At 43.5% G+C, this 21,931-nt stretch overlaps 1 protein-coding gene across 2 annotated transcripts; it reads left to right on the forward strand.

Moving 5' to 3' along the window:
• The first annotated feature begins 8,768 nt into the window (after positions 1 to 8,768).
• Positions 8,769 to 20,272, forward strand: LOC120984423 (phospholipase A2 inhibitor 25 kDa subunit-like). 2 transcript variants are annotated; one of them, XM_040413353.1, is made up of 5 exons: positions 8,769 to 8,919; positions 10,932 to 11,069; positions 13,620 to 13,760; positions 19,700 to 19,845; positions 20,126 to 20,272. In XM_040413353.1, the coding sequence occupies exons 1-5, from the start codon at positions 8,823 to 8,825 to the stop codon at positions 20,186 to 20,188; spliced, it is 585 nt and encodes a 194-aa protein (XP_040269287.1). In that variant the 5' UTR covers positions 8,769 to 8,822; the 3' UTR covers positions 20,189 to 20,272. The 2 variants fall into 2 exon arrangements, with proteins under 2 accessions (XP_040269287.1, XP_040269288.1); XM_040413354.1 differs by lacking the exons at positions 19,700 to 19,845; positions 20,126 to 20,272 and adding an exon at positions 14,765 to 15,919 and having other exon boundaries at positions 8,774 to 8,919.
• Positions 20,273 to 21,931: the final 1,659 nt, after the last annotated feature.

A 21,931-nucleotide genomic window follows, 5' to 3' on the forward strand; every position in this document is an offset into this window, starting at 1 on the left:
GGTAGCTTATAACTAGGCCAAAACGCGGACATGGGGATTCGTGATCGAGATACAAGATAGCACAAGAATAAACTATATATTGAATCGCCTTAAGGCCACACAAGATATAACACTATACACACAGAGAATATATACAGTGGTCTGAGGTTACAGATACAGGTGAAATAGGTACAATAGGGTTAAGCAGAGCAGAAGTCAGTTACCGGGTAGTTGAAAGGTCTATGATGGTGGAATAGTCCTTGGCTGCAGTCACGTCGGGGCGGTGATGTCAGTTTCCAGGTCTCTCCAAACACATTTGCATTATGTGACCCCCTTCAGAAAAGACGCCGCCCTCCGTCTTGCATGGGCTTATGACCTGTAGCCGGCCGCTCCCCTCCCCGATTATGGGCAGGGTCCACCTCTCCTACTCTGGTGCTGGCAGCAAATGACCCATAAAACCCCTTAGGGCTCATAGCCCCAAACCAGAATGTCGCAGGAATATGGTTCCGGGCCCAATTGATCCACCCGGGTTCCAGCTACAACTAGAATCCAAACATGGTACCGTTATTTGGTTTCTGTGGGGAGATATGTATATCTCCCCTCCCTGGCATCCTAGCCTCAAGCCAGTAGAACGTGGATGCTTGGCTTTGCCCCAGGGTCACAAAAAGATAACCGAATTATGAAGGGAGACGTAGATAATAATCAGGCGGCACTGCATACACTGATCACGCCGTATTTAGACCGAACCAGACGCAGTGAGAAACACTTCTCAACGTGGTGCTCAGCAGAAAATACTTTGTAGTAGAAAAATGGCAACTTGAAGAGAGGAATAGAAATAAAGTTGCGGCACTCACCGAAATGTATCAAAGGTGTCTTTTATTGTGGCTTCCTCAACAGGTAGCAGAAAGGATCCGGGGCGGACACATAGTTGCAAGCAGCGACGGCCGTTTCGCGCGCTAAAACGCGCTTCCTCAGGCCACTGATTACGTCAATGCGCATACGTGCGCTTTATACGAAGTGGGTAGGGGGACGGCCGACGCCGTCAGCAAGTATCTCACTCCCACGGATGTGACGTGGTAAAAATACATGCAAAACAACAGGTAAGATTTCAATCCAATGGTTAATTGAGCCAAAAACAAATAAGGAAAACATACAGAGGAAGGACGAGTATTACAGTGTACATATAAGGCAAGCGGCAAAATCACATCTCTGTATCGGGATTAAGATGGAACGGCTGGCCTGGGCTACGGTGGTAAATTGGAATTCCTTGATATGGACCAAGGTCCACGATATATACATAAGGCCTAATCAAATAAGCAAAATGTATTTATAAAAAAGAGACAGAGGGAAAGGATCTGCTTCTACATGGGAGAGACAAGTCGTGAAAAATCCCTCCAAACATGAGCGCATGGAGTCTCACAAAAATACAGACATGTCATTTCTATCATTCATTCCTACCGCATGCATGGCCTCCGTGCGCATAATCCACCTTGTCTCCCTCTGCAGGAGCAGGCGATGCCGGTCACCACCCCGAGGGATGGGGCGGACATGTTCTATGCCCGCAAAGGAGAGGCAACGTGGATACGCGCCGTGGGCCGTGCGGACATGTTCAATGAGGCGTGGACTGCCTCTGCCTGATCGAATAGAACCAATGTGTTCGCGAATGCGCTCAAAGAGGGGGCGAATTGTCTTTCCAATGTAGAAGCGTCTACAGGGACAGAAAACCACATATACTACATAGGACGTACGGCAATTAATGAAGTCCCGTACTGTGTGTGATACACTGCCTATTTGTAGATGCCTAGAGCAGACATTAAGTGCGCAGAAGGAGCAGTGGCCACATCTAAAATTGCCCGTCGGTTTTTTCAACCAAATTTCATCTCTAGGTGAAGAAAAGACACTTCTAACTAATTTGTCTTTAATTGTGGGACACCTTTTAAATGTGACCAATGGTCTGTTTTCAGTGAAGCTGTTAAGAGTAGGGTCTCCCTTAAGAAGGTCCCAGTTTCGATTGATAATCTGCCGGACCATTTCAGCAACCGGACTATATTGAAAAGCAAAAGCAAAACGTGAGGGTTTAGTACTACTGCTCCGTTCAGTGAGCAAGAAATTGCGCTCGAGTGTAGACGCTTTTAATAAGGCTGCGGAGACTTCTCGCGGTGGATAGCCCCTACTGATGAGTCTAGCTCTAAGTTCTCCAGCTTGGCGAAAAAAACCTTCGTCCGTGTCATTAATTCTTCGCAGACGGACGAACTGCCCGTATGGAACTGCGCGTATGACTGAAGCTGGGTGGAAGCTGGTCTGGTGGAGGAGCGAGTTTGTCGCTGTCGGCTTACGGTAGCCACAAGTATGTATCGCTCCATCTTTTACCGTGACATGTACATCTAGAAAATCCAAAACTTCACCACCAAAATTGATGGTGAACTTCATGTTCATGCGGTTGCATGCATTAAGATGGTCGACAAATGCACGACACGACTCCTCGCTCCCCGACCAGACCAGAAAAATGTCGTCCACATATCTTAAGAATAGGCTAATGTGGCTCACATAGGGGTTATCCACCGCGAAAATGTAAGTCTCCTCAAATACCGCCAGGTACAGGTTGGCGAATGTGCACGAGACAGGAGTGCCCATAGCCGTACCTAGTACCTGGCGGTACCACTGTCCATCAAATTGGAATACATTGTTTGACAAGACAAGGTCTAATGCCTTGTGGACAAAGTCAATGAAAACCGCACTCTTGTTGCTTCTACTCAGGACTGTATCAACAGCCCTCAAACCAAGATCATGGGGTATTCTAGTATAAAGGCTCTCGACATCCAAGGACACGAGACTGAATTCCTCCCGCCACTCCAAAGCACGGAGTGCCCGGAGGAAGTCTCCCGTGTCCTTGAGATATGTCGGGGTGCTCCTTAGTAATGGTCTAAGGAGCCAATCAATATAGCCGGATAGAGGTTCCAGCGCTGAACCGATACCTGCCACGATGGGACGTCCCGGGGGTCGGGTGAGGGACTTATGGATTTTTGGTACAAAGTACCAGGTGGAGATTTTTGGGAAAGCTGGCACGAGTTTGTCCCTAAAATTTTTTGGTAAAAACCCATTATATACGTGCTGATCAATAAACCGGTAAAGTTTGGAAGATATTTCCGGTATCGGGTTCCCCCTTAGCTTCTTATAAACTGTACTATCTCCCAGCTGTCTATTGGCCTCCTCCATGTAATACTCCCTCGACATCAGGACCACGTTCCCTCCCTTGTCGGCGGCTTAATCACCATATTTTTCTGCTTCCCTAACCACAATAAAGCATGAGATTCTTCCACCGTAAGGTTGGGAGGTGCTGCTGGATACACCAGCGCACGTATTTCTTTCAAAACTTGTTTGTGAAAAAGGTCAATTGGTGAGCCGGCCGGCATGGGAGGAAGGAAGGTGGACCTGATGCCTCCTGTGTATCTACTGGAATGTTCTACTCCCTCTGTGGGTTCATCAGGTTCAGTGCTGGAAAGGAAATGGATGCAGGAAATTTCTTCATCACTGAATTTACCAGACAGATGAAAATCAGCGATGGACATTGTGGCAGGAACCTCCCCCTGTAAGGGGTCGAGGACCTGAGAGGCAGTTTCAGAGAACAATCTCTTGAGGTATAGCTTGCGGATAGACAAAAACAGATCTATCTCAAAGTCAACCAGGTTGAACTGTCCAGGTAGGCTGTATCCCAGCCCCCGATTGAGGAGTGGGATACAGCCCTGGTGCAGTTCAGAGCCTGTGAGATTGATGACCACATTTTCAGGAGGTGTTTGGATATAGAGTTCGTCAGGAACTACTGTCGCCAGGAGACCTGGCGTCTTCGTCTTGTCGATTTTCTGATTCCTCTTGCTTGCTGTTCCACGTCTGCCACGCCCCCTTCTTGTGCCTTTTCTAAAGGGGTTGTCAAATCTTCAGTTGGATTGGCTCCGTTCCCCTCGGAGGCACTTGATTCCGAATCAGTGGCCCAAAAATTATGGCGTCCTCTCCGTGGGGCTCGTTTGGGGCGGTTTCGCTTTTTGCCCCAATCAAAGACACGATCAGCCTCATAATCATTTTTGTCTCTGATGAATTTGTCCCTCTTACGATCTTTAATGTCCGCCTGTGTGGCAAGTAATTTTTTATTTAGCCTTTTCTCAAATCCATGGAATTGCGATTCCATGAGTCGTTTTTGTAACTCTCCCTTTGCCTTGGTTAATTCCTCTGTAACATTGGTGTACTCTTGCTGGTCCCGTGCCAACACCAATTCCATGATCTCTAAAGAGAATCTCTGGTGTGCCGCTTTCCATTCCCCTGTAAATAGGGGATCATCCTCATACTGCACGATCTCTTTGAAGAGGCGTAGGCCTCTAGGAACACGTCCACTTTCCTTGTAGGACTTCAATGACTCAATAGTCCAGAATAATCTGACTTCTTTATCAGCCAGTTGAAATATTTTTGCTTCCAAACTTTTAGTACTGGAAGTCTGCACATAATCCTGTTGATTGCAGGTAACAAAAAATGTGTCCGCCCCTTGACGACCCTGAATTAAACTGCATGTGGTTTCAGGTGCGGTTTCTATGTCAGAAGTGGTGGCTTCAGTGTTCGATATAGCGTGCTCTGCCATCATGATACAGGTAATATAGAATGAAGGGAGACGTAGATAATAATCAGGCGGCACTGCATACACTGATCACGCCGTATTTAGACCGAACCAGACGCAGTGAGAAACACTTCTCAACGTGGTGCTCAGCAGAAAATACTTTGTAGTAGAAAAATGGCAACTTGAAGAGAGGAATAGAAATAAAGTTGCGGCACTCACCGAAATGTATCAAAGGTGTCTTTTATTGTGGCTTCCTCAACAGGTAGCAGAAAGGATCCGGGGCGGACACATAGTTGCAAGCAGCGACGGCCGTTTCGCGCGCTAAAACGCGCTTCCTCAGGCCACTGATTACGTCAATGCGCATACGTGCGCTTTATACGAAGTGGGTAGGGGGACGGCCGACGCCGTCAGCAAGTATCTCACTCCCACGGATGTGACGTGGTAAAAATACATGCAAAACAACAGGTAAGATTTCAATCCAATGGTTAATTGAGCCAAAAACAAATAAGGAAAACATACAGAGGAAGGACGAGTATTACAGTGTACATATAAGGCAAGCGGCAAAATCACATCTCTGTATCGGGATTAAGATGGAACGGCTGGCCTGGGCTACGGTGGTAAATTGGAATTCCTTGATATGGACCAAGGTCCACGATATATACATAAGGCCTAATCAAATAAGCAAAATATATTTATAAAAAAGAGACAGAGGGAAAGGATCTGCTTCTACATGGGAGAGACAAGTCGTGAAAAATCCCTCCAAACATGAGCGCATGGAGTCTCACAAAAATACAGACATGTCATTTCTATCATTCATTCCTACCGCATGCATGGCCTCCGTGCGCATAATCCACCTTGTCTCCCTCTGCAGGAGCAGGCGATGCCGGTCACCACCCCGAGGGATGGGGCGGACATGTTCTATGCCCGCAAAGGAGAGGCAACGTGGATACGCGCCGTGCGGACATGTTCAATGAGGCGTGGACTGCCTCTGCCTGATCGAATAGAACCAATGTGTTCGCGAATGCGCTCAAAGAGGGGGCGAATTGTCTTTCCAATGTAGAAGCGTCTACAGGGACAGAAAACCACATATACTACATAGGACGTACGGCAATTATCCGGCTATATTGATTGGCTCCTTAGACCATTACTAAGGAGCACCCCGACATATCTCAAGGACACGGGAGACTTCCTCCGGGCACTCCGTGCTTTGGAGTGGCGGGAGGAATTCAGTCTCGTGTCCTTGGATGTCGAGAGCCTTTATACTAGAATACCCCATGATCTTGGTTTGAGGGCTGTTGATACAGTCCTGAGTAGAAGCAACAAGAGTGCGGTTTTCATTGACTTTGTCCACAAGGCATTAGACCTTGTCTTGTCAAACAATGTCTTCCAATTTGATGGACAGTGGTACCGCCAGGTACTAGGTACGGCTATGGGCACACCTGTCTCGTGCACATTCGCCAACCTGTACCTGGCGGTATTTGAGGAGACTTACATTTTCGCGGTGGATAACCCCTATGTGAGCCACATTAGCCTATTCTTAAGATATGTGGACGACATTTTTCTGGTCTGGTCGGGGAGCGAGGAGTCGTGTCGTGCATTTGTCGACCATCTTAATGCATGCAACCGCATGAACATGAAGTTCACCATCAATTTTGGTGGTGAAGTTTTGGATTTTCTAGATGTACATGTCACGGTAAAAGATGGAGCGATACATACTTGTGGCTACCGTAAGCCGACAGCGACAAACTCGCTCCTCCACCAGACCAGCTTCCACCCAGCTTCAGTCATACGCGCAGTTCCATACGGGCAGTTCGTCCGTCTGCGAAGAATTAATGACACGGACGAAGGTTTTTTTCGCCAAGCTGGAGAACTTAGAGCTAGACTCATCAGTAGGGGCTATCCACCGCGAGAAGTCTCCGCAGCCTTATTAAAAGCGTCTACACTCGAGCGCAATTTCTTGCTCACTGAACGGAGCAGTAGTACTAAACCCTCACGTTTTGCTTTTGCTTTTCAATATAGTCCGGTTGCTGAAATGGTCCGGCAGATTATCAATCGAAACTGGGACCTTCTTAAGGGAGACCCTACTCTTAACAGCTTCACTGAAAACAGACCATTGGTCACATTTAAAAGGTGTCCCACAATTAAAGACAAATTAGTTAGAAGTGTCTTTTCTTCACCTAGAGATGAAATTTGGTTGAAAAAACCGACGGGCAATTTTAGATGTGGCCATTGTTCCTTCTGCGCACTAAATGTCTGCTCTAGGCATCTACAAATAGGCAGTGTATCACACACAGTACGGGACTTCATTAATTGCCGTACGTCCTATGTAGTATATGTGGTTTTCTGTCCCTGTAGACGCTTCTACATTGGAAAGACAATTCGCCCCCTCTTTGAGCGCATTCGCGAACACATTGGTTCTATTCGATCAGGCAGAGGCAGTCCACGCCTCATTGAACATGTCCGCACGGCCCACGGCGCGTATCCACGTTGCCTCTCCTTTGCGGGCATAGAACATGTCCGCCCCATCCCTCGGGGTGGTGACCGGCATCGCCTGCTCCTGCAGAGGGAGACAAGGTGGATTATGCGCACGGAGGCCATGCATGCGGTAGGAATGAATGATAGAAATGACATGTCTGTATTTTTGTGAGACTCCATGCGCTCATGTTTGGAGGGATTTTTCACGACTTGTCTCTCCCATGTAGAAGCAGATCCTTTCCCTCTGTCTCTTTTTTATAAATACATTTTGCTTATTTGATTAGGCCTTATGTATATATCGTGGACCTTGGTCCATATCAAGGAATTCCAATTTACCACCGTAGCCCAGGCCAGCCGTTCCATCTTAATCCCGATACAGAGATGTGATTTTGCCGCTTGCCTTATATGTACACTGTAATACTCGTCCTTCCTCTGTATGTTTTCCTTATTTGTTTTTGGCTCAATTAACCATTGGATTGAAATCTTACCTGTTGTTTTGCATGTATTTTTACCACGTCACATCCGTGGGAGTGAGATACTTGCTGACGGCGTCGGCCGTCCCCCTACCCACTTCGTATAAAGCGCACGTATGCGCATTGACGTAATCAGTGGCCTGAGGAAGCGCGTTTTAGCGCGCGAAACGGCCGTCGCTGCTTGCAACTATGTGTCCGCCCCGGATCCTTTCTGCTACCTGTTGAGGAAGCCACAATAAAAGACACCTTTGATACATTTCGGTGAGTGCCGCAACTTTATTTCTATTCCTCTCTTCAAGTTGCCACAAAAAGATAACCGAATTATGCCTGGGATGGACAGACGATTCATAATTCCTTATGAAATGTAGGTGCCAACATGTCTGGGAGGTATCATTGATCCTGGGCAAGAGCTGAGACCTCCTGCTGGGGGTTTTCATGCAGGATCAGATTGCCTCCAAACTGGCTGGTTGAGGTGTGATTTTATCCACCTGGGGCCTCCTTGAAGCCTGGACCCCTGGGGCTTCCTCCCTTGCTAGCTGACTGTAGATGGCCGGGGGTGCGAACATATTTTGCATGTACACTGACTGTGTACACGCCAAAAGGTGAATCAAATGACAATCAGGGCTGCCAATAAATGATAATCCATATTCCTCACACATATGTTCTTGTCCGTGCTCAAATACGTGAAAAGGTGGTCAGTGATGCCTCCATGAAGATGCCTGTGATGGATCCATGTGTCCATTTTATGCTGTCCATGTGTTATCTGTGTTTCATGGACACGATGCAGCTAAAAAATAATTTTCAAAGCATCTCTTCCTAATGATCCGTGAATAGGTTTAAATGGGACTATAATGGGCGTGATGGGTCCGTGAACACGGACAAAATAGACCATGCTAAAATCACGGACTGTACTAAAAAACGGACGTGTGACTACATAAATTAAAATGAATGGGTACGTGTGCTGTCAGTGGAGAACATGTACAGCACATGTGGAGCACTGAGGTGTGAATGAGGCTTAAAGAGGTATTCCCATCTAAAGACAATGGGGGGATATCGCTAGGAGTCCTTCAGCCACCACTTTGGCTTGCTCCATTCTCGATATAGGTGCAGGTCCCAGAGGTAGGACCCGCACCTATCAGACAATGGGTCTATATCCTAGCGATATGCCCCCGTTGAATCAGATGAGACAACTACTTTAAGTCAGGGCCATAGTGTTCTCAAATTGTGTGAAGCTGTTAGATGCTCACTAAGTCATTCTCTCTGTCTCCACAGGTGGCGCTCTGACTTGCAAAATGTGTACGACTGCCAATGCTAAATTCTGCAATGCCTCCAGTGTGGTCTGTCCTGAGGATCATGTCTGCGCCTCCTCCTACACCCTGACGAATACACGTGCGATACTTTATTATACTTTTTTTGTGGCAGATATTTATCACATCCCCTATCCTGTGTGGTTGACAACCACCTATGGCATCTGTAATACCCCAGAGTGGTATTACCATTTCTACACTCCGCTACTGTCTCTAATGGTCTAACATAAATGTCATCTTTGTATTTATTTCCAGGACCTTCACATTGTGTATTTATAATCTTGCTATGTTACTGTTATGTTCATGTACTGTGCCTGGTTCCCCAGCAGGAGGCAGCAGATATATCGCAGAGAGATACTGAGATAGAATAGAACTTACCATTCCATTCTCTACCCTTTGAGCAGAAGTGGGCCAGTCCTGCTTTCTAATTGTCCTAACATTATATTCAATAACCTTTCTATACTGTTTTGTCATGTCAACTCATTTGCATAAACTTGGGCATATGGGAAAGACATGCAAATAGTGTTGCAGCTGAAAAACAAGGCAGATTAAGCTAATTTCCATGTCTTTCCCATATGCTGAGGTTTATGCAAATGAGTTTACATGACAAAACAGTATGGAAAGGTTATTGAATATAATGTTAGGGCAATTAGAAAACTGAAAATTGTTATGCAGCCCTCCTAAGCAGTGAGAGAAGAGTTAGCTGGCTTCCCAAAAAAATTAACAATTTTTGTCACCCTAATGATAATGATATAGGTGCGCAGGTCCCCCAAAAAATGGGTGGATGGGGTCAGCACATCCCAATGCGTAGGTGCACGTTGCTGTGGCTGCAAATATATATATGAAAAACACATAGTGCAACACCACTCTACAAACCAAATAAAGTACAAAGGTATATTATATTGCTAATTCTATGCTAATAACTTAGAGATGCTTAGCAAATAAATTTTGTACAAAATCATTTGAGCCCGTCTGCCGCACGCCCAGGCGATCTCTATAAAATGGGTCCTAACACTAAAACTCACCTTTTATGTGCCATGACAGCGATCATGAAATTCAGGAAGTGCACGTCCCACATGCATGCTGGGCCCCTTTTGGTTTATATCTGTGTGGTGCCAAAATGGTCTTATAGAGATCGCCTTGGCGTGCGGCAGACGGGCTCAAATGATTTTGTACTTTATTTGGTTTGTAGAGTGCTGTTGCACTATAAAGAATAAGAAGGTATGAATGATAGCATAATGAGGACTAAGAGAAGTTATATATAATAAGTGGGAAAAGAATAATCTAGAATATTTACTATTACGAAGATATAGCATTATATTCTAGATCTTCGTGAATTCTAGAAGTGCCGATATTCGCGATAAAAATTTGCGATTAGAATATTCGCTCTTAACACTACTCATAAAACATAAAGCAGATTTACAATGTGTCCGGAGGGGGTCAACATGCAAAGGCACCCCACTTCACCGATAGAGAACAGACCGAAAGTCCAGCTACCAGACTAAAGCAGAGTTTAGGACAGCAGAGAGAGAAAGCAGAGTTATTAACTTTGCCTGTCAGTTTATGCCAAAGACTGCTGGAACCAAGAGAAAGCCTGAATATTGTCTGGATGCAAGTAAGGCTGTTAAACCTTATAAGAGTCTGGACTCCATATTTAGTCTTCACCTCCACCATTACTCATCCCCTTTATTGCTTCGGAGCTAACCCTGGGGATCGGCTGTATCCATTTAGGACCACCGTAACACATACAGAGACAGAGACTATTAGGGCTGCACCACACCACTCGGTATTCCTATAGACCTGGGACACGATCGGTCCTGGGGGGCGGCACGTTGCACTTCCTGTACACTGCTCACAGGGGTTGCCATCATGCTGGGACCTAAAATAATACATTCTACTTCTTTGTCTTTTGCCAGTCTTCACTGCAGTTCTGGAATTCTGATCATGAAACTGCTAGATTTGTATGAACTCCTTATTGTTAGAGGAGCACTGCAGAGCACGGATTATTGTCATTTAGTAGTTCTGTATGAAGAAGAATAGCCAGAAGCAAAGTCAGAAGTAATATAGAATACCTTATATTGTCTGTTATTATAGATGGGGCGATATTCTCCATGTTGTGTGCTCCCAGACATCAGTGTGATGCCCCCGGCAGTATCAGTGCATCCAGCGGTCGACTCCAGAGAAGCACAACCTGCTGTGACACAGATAACTGTACTCCACCGCCCCCCACATGTAAGTATCACCGACCACCATGAATCATCGCTACAGCCCCTGACCTTTAACTATATACAAAGCAAACACATTGCAAAATCCCATGTGCCCAAGCTGGAGGCCTCCAAGGGCCCCTTTAGTGCCCTCTGCATTACTGAGGGGAGGGCCCTAGTTCACTATAGTGGGTACATTATTTATGTTGAAAGTTGGCATATGCAGTTCTATTCTACAGTATGTATATTATAACAGATGTGCAAATAGAAAATATGTGGCATATTATCAGAATTTCTGGACCAGATTATTCTAATATACAGTACAGACCAAAAGTTTGGACACACCTTCTTATTCAAAGAGTTTTCTTTATTTTCATGACTATGAAAATTGTAGATTCACACTGAAGGCATCAAAACTATGAATTAACACATGTGGAATTATATACATAACAAAAAAGTGTGAAACAACTGAAAATATGTCATATTCTAGGTTCTTCAAAGTAGCCACCTTTTGCTTTGATTACTGCTTTGCACACTCTCGGCATTCTCTTGATGAGCTTCAAGAGGTAGTCACCTGAAATGGTTTTCACTTCACAGGTGTGCCCTGTCAGGTTTAATAAGTGGGATTTCTTGCCTTATAAATGGGGTTGGGACCATCAGTTGCGTTGTGGAGAAGTCAGGTGGATACACAGCTGATAGTCCTACTGAATAGACTGTTAGAATTTCTATTATGGCAAGAAAAAAGCAGCTAAGTAAAGAAAAACGAGTGGCCATCATTACTTTAAGAAATGAAGGTCAGTCAGTCCGAAAAATTGGGAAAACTTTGAAAGTGTCCCCAAGTGCAGTCACAAAAACCATCAAGCGCTACAAAGAAACTGGCTCACATGCGGACCGCCCCAGGAAAGGAAGACCAAGAGTCACCTCTGCTGCGGAGGATAAGTTCATCCGAGTCACCAGCCTCAGAAATCGCAGGTTAACAGCTGCTCAGATTAGAGACCAGGTCAATGCCACACAGAGTTCTAGCAGCAGACACATCTCTAGAACAACTGTTAAGAGGAGACTGTGTGAATCAGGTCTTCATGGTAGAATATCTGCTAGGAAACCACTGCTAAGGACAGGCAACAAGCAGAAGAGGCTTGTTTGGGCTAAAGAACACAAGGAATGGACATTAGACCAGTGGAAATCTGTGCTTTGGTCTGATGAGTCCAAATTTGACATCTTTGGTTCCAACCACCGTGTCTTTGTGCGACACAGAAAAGGTGAACGGATGGACTCTACATGCCTGGTTCCCACCGTGAAGCATGGAGGAGGAGGTGTGATGGTGTGGGGGTGCTTTGCTGGTGACACTGTTGGGGATTTATTCAAAATTGAAGGCATACTGAACCAGCATGGCTACCACAGCATCTTGCAGCGGCATGCTATTCCATCCGGTTTGCGTTTAGTTGGACCATCATTTATTTTACAACAGGACAATGACCCCAAACACACCTCCAGGCTGTGTAAGGGCTATTTGACCATGAAGGAGAGTGATGGGGTGCTGCGCCAGATGACCTGGCCTCCACAGTCACCGGACCTGAACCCAATCGAGATGGTTTGGGGTGAGCTGGACCGCAGAGTGAAGGCAAAAGTGCTAAGCATCTCTGGGAACTCCTTCAAGACTGTTGGAAGACCATTTCAGGGGACTACCTCTTGAAGCTCATCAAGAGAATGCCAAGAGTGTGCAAAGCAGTAATCAAAGCAAAAAGTGGCTACTTTGAAGAACCTAGAATATGACATATTTTCAGTTGTTTCACACTTTTTTGTTATGTATATAATTCCACATGTGTTAATTCGTAGTTTTGATGCCTTCAGTGTGAATCTACAATTTTCATAGTCATGAAAATAAAGAAAACTCTTTGAATGAGAAGGTGTGTCCAAACTTTTGGTCTGTACTGTATATTTTTTGGGATTTATAAATAATTGATGATTATATATCCTTTTTTTATTTATTTATTTTTTATTATTGATTATTTATTTGACTTTTTCATTTTTTTATGAATTTATTTTATGAACATATTTATTTAATTATTTATTATTTTACTCTTACTATTTGTTGATCAGATCTTAATATTTGTTTTTATATCTATTTGTTTATTTGCTTATTTAATTTTTTATAAATAATTGCTGATTATCTTTTTTATTTCCTGTTATTTAGTATTTATTATTTAAGTATTTATTTATATTTTTAATTTCCTTTCTTTTATGGATTTATTTTTTCAGTTTAGCATTTATTATTTAGTGCTTTTCATTTATTTATTGATTATTTTTAATATGCATTCATCTGTACTTATTAATTATTTATTTGATATTTATAATTGTTAACTATTTATAATTTTTATTTATTATTTATTGATGATTAATTTGCTATTTACAGTATAATTATTTGTGTATTTATCATTTTTATTTAGTATTGATGATTATTTGTCTTTTTAAATTTTATCTATGTATTTATTTGTATTTTTCTAGCTTAATTTTTTTTTACTGCTCATTATTTATTTATTCAATTCTTATCTTATCTTTTATTTTATTTTTATTTTAGTACCCGATTATAATTTTCAGCCAAATGGCTTAACCTGCCAAACCTGCTTATCTGTCTCCTCAAAGTGGTGTTCCTCTATGCATACCATAGACTGTACTGGAGAGGAAGATGCCTGCTTGCTCCAAACCAGCCAATACTACGGTAAATTAGATAAAATAGATAGATAGATAGATAGATAGATAGATAGATATAGTAAAATGAAACGAATATTCCCACCAAAAGTGGTCTACAGATAAAAGAGGATGGACATTCGCAAAACTAAAATGGTGTTCCATCTTTTGTGCTAATTCTTGCCATCTGGACCACCATTATTAGGCCCATTCATTAATAGCCCTCACAGCTACCATGCTGGCTATAACCTCTGTGTAGTTATCACAAGCTAACCCTTCTCCACGTTTTTATCAGTAATCATATGGTCTACCTCCATGGTACATTTATCCTTGGTCAAGAGAAAACTTGACCTCAACTTGCCACTCTTCTAACTGCTCAGCTGTTGCAAAACTACAACTCCAAGCATATTGAGAGGCATAGTTTTGCAACAGCTCTAAGCCTACAGGTTGGACATCAGTGCTTTAGGTCTTTTCTATTGAGCCTAAATAAGAGGTGTCCAACACTGAAGAGCAGATTAGAAACCATGGTGTAGTTGAGGTAGACCAGTCCTTTTGAAGTCTTCATCTAAATTTGGGCTAAAGAAGTAACAAGCCCCAAAATCATGATTTGCTTCTTCATCAGAAATAAGAAAGGTCATGGAGCCCCTAAACCTGGATAGGCTACAAGAGACCATGAAAATGTCATGATGTGGCCTCTTAAAACAACTACCAAATATCAAGAACCCCTGACAATCAGCTGTTATTTGTAGGGAGACCTGTCAGCAAGTCTTCAATTTCCCTCACCCCCAGAAGAGAAGCTTTTCACAGTGCCCGTGAAAGTCATAGATGGCCTCCAGAATGAAAGATAACGTCTATAGCCACTCTATCTAAGTGGGGATGGTCCTGAAAAAAGTTCCACCTACTCCCTAATTTAGTATTTTGTGATGCATTTTCTAAAGCAGAGAACTGTAAATTATTATGTATTTATTACATTTTGTTTTGCTGTATTATATTTTAAAGTATTATGTGCTGATATTTTGGCGGTTCTTTTTGTAGCTCCCATAAGAAGATCAGCAGCAGTTCGTGGATGTGCCACTAAAAGTATCTGCTCTCTCGGCACCCAGAGGATAGAATTTGGCACCCTTAAAATGAAGTTCAAGTATTCATGTGTATTCGCCGGAAGCACACATCTGCAAAACGGATTGGTCGCTCCTTTGACTGTTGCACTCGCAGTAGTAAAATATTTCGCATCACAAAAATGAACATAAACAGAGATTCAAATATGGTCGGAGGTGATACAAAGAGTATATTATATAATTCTATATATTTATATTATTATATTGTTATATCAGTTGACATAACTCATTTTTTTTGTACAATACAGTAGCACAACACACTTTGCCCCTGAATACAATCACGTCACATATGATGGTCCCTGAAAATTTAGCACTACACACACACAATGCCCTGACATAGCTATAGGGGAAGCGGCTGCTTTGGGGCCCAAATTCAGAAGGGCCCCACCCAGGAGGAGGACTAAAATATTTTATTGTCAGGAGCCCCTCAACATTATTATAAAATAACATTATACAGAGAGACACTATAGGAAATGAACAGGCTGCCGGGCCTCGTCTGAGAGAGAGATCTTGACTAGCCACGGGAGGAGGGGGTTGCGAAGAAGTTTCTGATGGGGGGGTATTAAAAAATGTATTTTGAAGCCCAGTCATTTCTAGTTATGCCACTGCATCTAATAATAGTGTCACATGCTGCCCCTCCTGAAAATAATACTATAGAATGTGCCACACACAAATAGCAGCTACTTTATTAGATACTACAGAATTTTCACTCTTGTTTGGACTTTTCCTTCAGTACTTGGGTGTTTCTCCGCTGTTGTTCCCTCCAACAATTTTCAAGAGTTATGTAATTTGCAGAAAGTTGGAACAATAACATCTGATGCAATGACCTCAGTCACAGATACTGAATAAACTGAAGTGGGGAAGAAAATGTCAGAGCCGAGGCAAAAGTTACATTAAATATTAAGAACTATTTCAGATCTTGAGTAAGCTTGTAAAAAAAAAAACATACATTTCTTGTACTGATTCTGAATTACACAATGTTTCCTTTTTTACTTATGTATAAAGCTAAAAGAAATAAAAAATGAAAAAAATACTGCTGATTTCTGGTTTCACTGGAGCATGGACTAAAAGAGGTATTATGTATTTTGAGAAGTCCCACAGCGGTGATTGGAGAGGTGGCCACTAACATTGTCAGACTGAAGTCTATTGGGCCCACCAGAGGAAATGATTCTGTGGGCCCACTCTCTGTGTACATAGGACCTGTATAATTAGGGCTCTATTATTGCCAGAGCTTGGGCCCACCGGAAGATCCTCTGGTACTCACATGCATGTCTTGCTCTACATTTCATGGCAGGGTCCTGTTCTTCAGAAAGGAACAGGTCTAAAAGTTGCCAAGAGGTTCAAGAGCAGATGCCTGCCTTTAGCGTATCTGAAAGGAATGACCGTCTCAGGTCCCGCAGAGTCACACACCTCCCACCACCTTCTCAGCTGCCACAAGCATCTGAAGCTGCAGCAGCAGTAGTACATAAAAGTCGCCGATGGGAATAACCCTTCAACTACCAACTGGTTAAGCCTGGGCCCCTTAGCAAACTGTTGAAGGGCAGCTTCTGCTACACTTTGTGCAGCAGGGGCTCCCTCCATTCTCATCCACCCGTTGGGCCACGCTCAGTCCTCTTCCTGAGGATGCCCTGATGCTGACTACTACAATACATATGTAACACCCCTGAGTTGTGTTACTACACGCCTCTACCCCGCTACTATCATCTAAGAGCCTTTATACTGTCATCAGATAGGATTTTGCTCATGTCCTCCACAAATGTACATATAAAACTATGTTTAATGTAATGGTACATGTAATTATCCTTGTTACCAGCAGGTGGCAGCATCATTGGCAGAGATAGTCTCAATGTTATGGCAGTTCAGAGTGGAACAATCCTGTTCTATTCTGCCCCCCCCCCCCCCCCCCTTTCTAGGGAGAGTTCCTGCAGCAAGGGAGGGAAAAACCAGTTAGAACCAGATATCGTTTACCCCCTGTTGTGGAAAGGAGGGTTTTGAGGAGTACTCCATCCTTAGGGAAGAAAGTAGGGGCACGGCTCCTCAAGAGACGTGGCGATATACCCAGTCTGAGCACCCTCAGCTCTGCTGGAGGAAGAAGCAGAAACTACAGGCAAACTCCAGAGTTCTAGGGAAAAAGCATCCCCTGAGAATCCATCTGTGAGATAAGTCCAAAGTCCTAGGAGAAGCCTATTCGTCCTCAGCTACTCTGTCCCCACACAGCAGAAGTTACAGATAAGTACAGAAGCTAATCCTGCCGCAGTTACAGAGCTATCAGACGTTTATCCTGCAAGCTCCACATTTAAAGGGCTTCTGTCACCCCACTAAACTCATTTTTTTTTTGTGTGTACTTATAATCCCTATCCTGCGATATTGCTATACATTATGTTATTAATAATTTTCGTTCAGTAGATTTGGCAAAAAACGTACTTTTATGATATGCTAATTACATTTCTACCAGCAAGTAGGGCGTCTACTTGCTGGTAGCAGCCGCAGAAAACCGCCCCCTCCTCTTGTTGATTGACAGGGCCAGCCGCGATCTCCTCCTCCGACTGGCCCTGTCAGCATTTCAAAAATCGCGCGCCTGTGTTGATTCGGCGCAGGCGCTCTGAGAGAAGGAGGCTCGCCTCCTCAGCACTCCCTCAGTGTGCCTGCGCCGATGACGTCTTCTCTTTCGGTGATGGAGGAGAGTGAGGATACTGCGGTTATAGCAATTCACTTAGGTGAGTGTATTCGCGGCGTCCCGCTTGTACTCACTGTGCAGTGCGGTTCTTTTTGATGGTAAACTTGTGGTCCAAGGACTGTGAATTTTATATAACATTGCGAGGCTATTATCTGTAGTTACCAGACTACCATAAGCCACCAGTCGGGATCTCCTGATTTTCTCGTTCTATATGGACTAATCACCCCCCAGTTCTAGCCCCACTACGGCTGGTTACATCCATTTTACAGAATGAGAACATGTATCCATCCTCTGATGGCTACTTCCAGCAGGATAATGCACCATGTCACAAAGCTCGAATCATTACAAATTGGTTTCTTGAACATGACAATGAGTTCCCTGTACTAAAATGGCCCCACAGTCACCAGATCTCAACCCAATAGAGCATCTTTGGGATGTGGTGGAACGGGAGCTTCGTGCCCTGGATGTGCATCCCTCAAATCTCCATCAACTGCAAGATGCTATCCTATCAATATGGGCCAACATTTCTAAAGAATGCTATCAGCACCTTGTGGAATCAATGCCACGTAGAATTAAGGCAGTTCTGAAGGCAAAAGGTGGTCCAACACCATATTAGTATGGTGTTCCTAATAATTCTTTAGGTGAGTGTATAACTTGGTGAAATACAAAGGTGAATCAATGCACACATTTAATAAGATCATAAAAGCACAATAAAAAACAAGGGGGGAGAAAAAGGGGATATATAATAAAATAATTATGAAATATATATATAAAGTGAGACATATGAAAAGGCATGATCAAACAAGTTTGACATTCTAAGTGAAAGTGCAAGTGCAATACACACGTGAGGTGCTCCGTGAAAAGTGAAAAACACGTGATTATGATAGATGTATCCATAGATGGAATACCCTCATTTTACACCACCATTCAGGAATATAAAATATATAGCAAAACTTCTTTAAACCCATCCTGTTAAAACGACACTGATATTTTCCATGATCAATTACCGTACACTCCTTCAGAATATTTTCATGATCATGAACCAGATATTTTATTAGTCCACATAAAATATGTGCCAATGTGAATCCAATATGCAACCTAATGAAACAAAAGCATGAAAAAATATATAAAAAAAAATCGACATAAAAACAATATAAAAAGGTGAAAGTAGATGAGAACACCACTAAGACCAGTAGAGGATAGAAAAAAAACGGGAAATGACAGAACTTATCCAAGAAAAGGAGAAAAACTAAGGGCCTCATTCAGGCCAAACGGTATTACTGTGTTCAATTCAAAAATCCACTTGACCTCTTTCTGTGCTAGGAGTTTTTTCCATTCTCCACCCCTCCCGCCAATCAGAACTCTAAATCTCTTTGAAAGGTATTAGTTTTTTGTTGCTTTATTTGCTTTTCCCATACTTTGTAGGCTTCATCTATTTCACACTTAAAAGTCTCACGATCGGTATCATTCAACACGGTTCAGCTGTTCATCTAAAGTTCTCAACTCCTTATCGACTTCAGAAAGCATCATGTCATTAATGGAAATGAGTAACCGCATAAATGTCATGGAGCAAAGGTTGCAGGCTTCTTCCTATTTAGTATTTAGCTGTTCCATACCCAACTTATGGGAGGGAAACACCTGCACCCTCAGGCCACGAGGAATCAAATTCCTCAGAATATTTTGAAAGGCGGTCCAATGATCTGAACAAGAGATTCAGGGATCGTGGTTATAGCGATCTGTCGGTAAAGCATCTAAAAGAAACCAATTGCTACAAAATCTTATTAAACAGAATAAAGATGACAAAATGGTGAGATATATCACTTCATATAATTCGGGGCACAGAGAAATTGCTTCTATTCTTAGGAAACACTGGAACATTCTGCGTATGGACCATAAGCAATTATCTTCCTGCCAATCCAGCTTTAGCATATAGACGCGAAGAAAATCTCAAAGACATCTTGGTTCATAGCCATTATGGAGGTAAGAACCCTAACAAATTGTTTGGCTCCAAATTGTTTGGCCCATGCGGCGATTGTGTAGCCTGCCCGAACATTCTGAGAACGACCGCATCCACAGTGAACACGGATCAGAGATCTTATCAGATCACACACACAATCTCTTGTACAACGATAGGTGTGATATATATAGCAAGCTGTCCTTGTAATCTTCTTTACATAGGCATGACCACAAGACAACTGAAAAGACGCACTAGAGAGCACGTCCTCGGGATCATTGGAGCGAAAGATGAAGAAGATTTCTCTAATTTGAAAACCTTCCCCAGACATTTTAAAGCATATCATTACTGTAATGGTTCACTCCTCAAGGTAAGAGGGATTGATAGAGTTCTGATTGGCGAGAGGGGTGGGGATTGGAAAAAACTCCTAGCACAGAAAGAGGTCAAGTGAATTTTTGAATTGAACACAGAAATACCGTTTGGCCTGAATGAGGCCCTTAGTTTTTCTCCTTTTCTTGGATAAGTTCTGTCATTTCCCTTTTTTTTTCTGTCCTCTACTGGTCTTAGTGGTGTTCTCATCTATTTTGACCTTTTTATATTGTTTTTATGTTGATTATTTAATATATTTTTTCATGCTTTTGTTTCATTAGGTTGCATATTGGATTCACATTGGCACATATTTTATGTGGACTAATAAAATATCTGGTACATGATCATGAAAATATTCTGAAGGAGTGTACGGTAATTGATCACGGAAAATATCAGTGTCGCTTTAACAGGATGGGTTTAAAGAAGTTTTGCTGTATATTTTATATTCCTGAATGGTGGTGTAAAATGAGGGTATTCCATCTATGGATACATCTATCATAATCACGTGTTTTTCACTTGTCACGGAGCACCTCACGTGTGTATTGCACTTGCACTTTCACTTAGAATGTCATACTTGTTTGATCATGCCTTTTCATATGTCTCACTTTATATATATTTCATCGATATTTTATTATTTGTGTAAGGGGCTTACGGTAGTACAGTGAAGAGCCCTGGGAAAGCAGGGAATGAGTGCAGTCGGTTGTGGTGTGCCGAAACCGAGGATGAGGTAGGCCTGAGAAAGAAGAGGGCCTACCCAATGGAAAAGATATGGAAGAAATGAGTTGTAAATGAGTGGAGTGGTGGGAGGGTCAAAAGCTCAGACCTCAGACCCCGCGTTGAGGCCTAGTTGTGTGAGGGAAGACCCGACATGGGTCATGAAGGTGGTGGTGGTGAGTACCGAATTATGTAGTTGAAGTAGCGGTTGAGAGGGTAGAACTTGTGACGCTGATTGTGAGCATCCAGGACCCTGACTGGACACCATCTGTTGTGCGTGGGGTAATATGAAATGTTGACGGGTAAGTGCTGACTATTCTTGGAGTGAGGTAAGGACAGGATGTAGTGAACCATGTGTTCCGACAAGTGGGAGACAAGAAGACAAGGTGAGGTTCGGGTCGTGGAGGCTGTAGTGAATTTCCCGGAACTTAGGAATCCGTAGAAGGCCAAGTAAATGCCGTATTGATGATGGAGTTGGTATCTGTTTCCAGAGGCGTGGCGTCCAGTAAGTCGGATAATGCTTTGAAGATATGATTGATTATGGGTAGCCCTTGGGCTGGACGTGCGGGTTCCGTTTCCTGAATACCTCTGAGTATGGATTTGATCTGGTGCGAGGACATGAAGCTGATGTTATCGGGGTGTATGATTAGCATATGATGTTGAAATGCCAGTGAGATATGGTTTGATGGTGTTGTATGACATGAGTTTGAGGTGGCAAAAGAAGCCAACCCCGGAAGAGACGTCATGAAAAAAAGGGGGTGCGTGATGTTGTGTTCCAACAGGACCTGTTGAATAGTGTGAAAGCTCTGTCGTATGTTCTATGTGTAACGTCTGATAGTGCTAAGCGGGACAAAGACTGGCTATGCCGCATGATGCCTTCTAATCCAGAATGAGCTGTTTGAAATGATGGAGTGATGGAGGCCGTGGGTGACGCTTGATGGGAGAGCTTGATGAAATGCCTGAAATTTGACACGAGACAGACTGACAGCTGCCGTATGCCCACCCCCGGGACATGGAAACAATGTAAGAAGAAATTATTGCAAGTGGCCAACCAAGGAAGTCTCCGCAGAAACCTCACGATTGTGAGAGATTTGGAACGATCCTGATTGAGAACTGGCAGGTCGTATGGTTTGTCTGAATAGCACCGGACCGACATGTTTGCCCATGAATGACCCCACGCTACGGCAGCCGCCACGATGGGGTAGATCTGAAAAGCGCTGAGGCAGTGGAGAATCCTTCCAACCCCGGACCGCAGGAGGCCAGCTGCCCCACAGCCAATCGTTCCCAAAAAAAAAAACGCGAAGCCTGGTAGATGCCGCATCTGACCAGATAGAGGGGGAAGAGTCCGACGGCTGAGGGAGAAACAAGCTCCC

This window comes from Bufo bufo, unplaced genomic scaffold, assembly GCF_905171765.1.
Source record: "Bufo bufo unplaced genomic scaffold, aBufBuf1.1, whole genome shotgun sequence".
Classification (NCBI taxonomy): domain Eukaryota; kingdom Metazoa; phylum Chordata; class Amphibia; order Anura; family Bufonidae; genus Bufo; species Bufo bufo.

What these genes read in the sequence shown, in the direction of transcription:
- LOC120984423 (XM_040413353.1), top strand. Translation starts at nt 8,823, where the DNA reads ATGTGTACGACTGCCAATGCTAAATTCTGCAATGCCTCCAGTGTGGTC. An exon ending in CTACACCCTGACGAATACAC is followed by an intron (nt 8,920 to 10,931) that starts GTGCGATACTTT and finishes CTGTTATTATAG; the next exon opens with ATGGGGCGATATTCTCCATG. An exon ending in CCAAACCAGCCAATACTACG is followed by an intron (nt 13,761 to 19,699) that starts GTAAATTAGATA and finishes TTCTTTACATAG; the next exon opens with GCATGACCACAAGACAACTG.